The sequence below is a fragment of the Propithecus coquereli genome, unplaced genomic scaffold (genome assembly GCF_000956105.1).
Source record: "Propithecus coquereli isolate 6110/MARCELLA unplaced genomic scaffold, Pcoq_1.0 Scaffold782, whole genome shotgun sequence".
NCBI classification, from domain to species: domain Eukaryota; kingdom Metazoa; phylum Chordata; class Mammalia; order Primates; family Indriidae; genus Propithecus; species Propithecus coquereli.
Genome location: NW_012153974.1, coordinates 421,434 through 424,034, shown reverse-complemented (window position 1 = coordinate 424,034; position 2,601 = coordinate 421,434). Strand labels below are relative to the sequence as shown.

At 65.6% G+C, this 2,601-nt stretch overlaps 1 protein-coding gene across 1 annotated transcript in view; it reads right to left on the bottom strand.

Annotated features, from left to right (window-relative positions):
• The window catches only part of GRK1 (G protein-coupled receptor kinase 1), a 14,924-nt gene extending 13,462 nt beyond the window's left edge, over positions 1-1,462 (bottom strand). The window contains exon 1 of the mRNA XM_012662819.1: positions 679-1,462. Within this exon, the coding sequence (XP_012518273.1) occupies positions 679-1,377 (699 nt within the window). The 5' untranslated portion in view covers positions 1,378-1,462. The remainder of the gene's footprint in view (positions 1-678) is intronic.
• Positions 1,463-2,601: the final 1,139 nt, after the last annotated feature.

Genomic DNA, 2,601 nt, shown 5'->3' with positions numbered 1-2,601 from the left:
TCTGGCCCGCTGGCCCTGCCTCGGTCGCCTGCGTTGTCTGCCGCAGCACAGGCCAGGGCTGTGGGGACGTCCGGAGAGCGACCTCTGAGCAGCTCCCTGCGGGGCATGCGTCCCTCAACGTGCCACGTACTTGGGGGTGTCAGTAGCACCACCTGCCCCAGGTGCAAGGTCACCCCAGGTGTGAAGTTGCCCAGGTGTGAGGTCGTCCAGCTGTGAGGTTGTCCAGGTGTGAGGTCGCCCAGGTGTGAGGTTGTCCAGGTGTGAGGTGCCCCCAGGTGTGAGGTTGCCCAGGTGTGAGGTCGCCCCAGGTGTGAGGTCGCCCCAGATGTGAGGTTGCCCAGGTGTGAGGTCGCCCAGGTGTGAGGTGCCCCCAGATGTGAGGTCGCCCAGGTATTAGGTCGCCCCAGGTGTGAGGTCGTCCAGGTATGAGGTCACCCAGATATTAGGTTGCCCCAGGTGTGAGGTTGCCCAGGTACAAGGTGCCCCCAGGTGTGAGTCTGCCCAGGTGTGAGGTGTCTGCGGGTGTGCGGCTGCCCTCCACATCTGCAAGCCCCTGGGGAGCCCGGCCCAGGGAGGAGGCAGAGGCCGCCCGTGCTGCTTCTGCCCAGGACCGGCCTGGCTGGGCTGCGCCGCGGGGCCTCTGTGCCCGCCTGCCCCGCCCCGGCGCCGCGCGCTTACCGGGTACCCTTTCCTCTTCTTCAGCCGCTTCTTGTTGAGCTTCTTGCAGGCGTACATCTTGCCGGTGGCCTTCATCTGGCAGGCCGACACCTCCCCGAAGCCCCCCTTGCCCAGGACCCTGAAGTCCAGGAACCAGTCCTCGCCCAGCGGCCGGGCCTCCAGCCACTTCCACTGCAGGAAGCGCAGGAAGTGCAGGCTGCCCAGGAACTCCTGGAAGGGCGCCTGGCTCAGGTGCGCCAGGGTGGCCTGCAGCAGCGGCTGGAACAGCCCGTCCTGGCTGGCCGAGGGCCCCTCCCTGACCCGCGCCACCGTCCCCTCGTCCAGGAAGCCGCAGAAGAGCTTGGCCCTGGGGTCCAGGTAGTCGGCCAGGATGGCCTGGGCCTTCTGGGGCCGGAGGTCGTCGTCGGCCGTGTCGTAGTCCTCGATGTCTCTCCAGAGCTCCAGCGCCGGCACGTGCCTGCCGTCCGCCTGCAGGAACTGCTGGAAGAGCCGCTTGCCGATGGGCTGCTCCGAGCACACGCTCGCGAACTCCAGCCCCAGGCTGTCGCGGAGGGCCTCGCACTTGGACAGCGGGGGCAGCTTGAGCTTGGACAGGTACTTCTTGTCCCGCGAGGACAGGGCGCTGCTCCCGTCGAAGCTGCCCCGGGCGGCGATGAAGGCAGAGTTGGCCACCACCGTCTCCAAGGACCCGAAATCCATCCCGGCGCCGGCTGCCTGCCCGCTTCAGGCGTGAGGACCATCGGCCGAGGCCGAGCCCGCGGAGCTCGCGGCCAGAGCAGGCCTGGCCCGTCCCTGCCCTGGCTGGACAGGGGCGGCGTCCTGCCCGTGGCGAGGACGCGGGGGGCCCGGGGCTGACACAGCACCAGCTAAATCCGGCCCGGGTCACAGAGGACGCGCAGGGGTGAGGAGCAGGAGCCAGAAAAAGACAATCCGCTGAGCCTCTCTGATCAGATTAGCCAGGCGTTGGCTGCCCTTCCTCCTGCGCTGTCTGCCTCTTCCCGCGCCCAGGACAAGCCCAGACTCCGGGGCCACGCAGCGCTCGGGGGCCTGTCAACCCTCAGGCGGAAGGTGGCCGGCAGGTTTCCCGACTGTGTTGCTTCGCTATCTCTGAGAAAATAAGGAGAGAGATGAAACCACCTGAAAATAGGAATTTAGAGAGAAAAAACCACCACAAACAGGCTCCTGGGGTGTCAGGAGTGAGACCGCCAGCACCTGCTGCGGGATCGGCTCCGAATCATTTCACTCCTTCGCACCTGTGGCTTGTAGGCAAAGCGGGGTTGCCAGGCAACAGTGCTGGTGACCTTAGGGCCGGGGCCAGAGGACCCCAGAGCCACACCCCGGCTGAGCCCCCTCCAGATAGAGGCAGGCCTGTGAGGAGGAGGGACACGCCCCACACACCCTGGGGCACACCCAGGACACACCTGGGGCATAGCTGGGGTATATCTGGACACACCTAGACACACCTGGGGCACACCTGAGACATCCCTGGGACATGCGTGAGACACATTTGAGACACACCTGGGGCATACCTGAGACACCTAGGACACACCTGGGTCGCACCTAAGGCACACCTGAGACATGCCTGGAACACACCTGGGCCACACTTGGGATATGCCTGAGACACCTGGGACATACCTGGGGAACATAGGACTAACAGGAATGGCAACTTTGTGTGGGCTCGATCCTGTCTGTCTTGTTCTGGCACACAGCAGGTGCTCAATAAAGGTCTGGGCAAGAAGGACCAGGAAGTGAGTGGGAACTTGGTGACAGTTTACAGAGGGAGGGAGCAAAGGGTGGCGGGAGAGGGGGCCCGCCCACCTCGTGCCACAGTGGAGGAGGGGCCGTGGGATGCCGCAGGTGTGCGGGGTCTTCTGCAGCGACCGGGAGGTGCAGACCGGCCTTCGGGCGGAGCAGCCCTGGTTC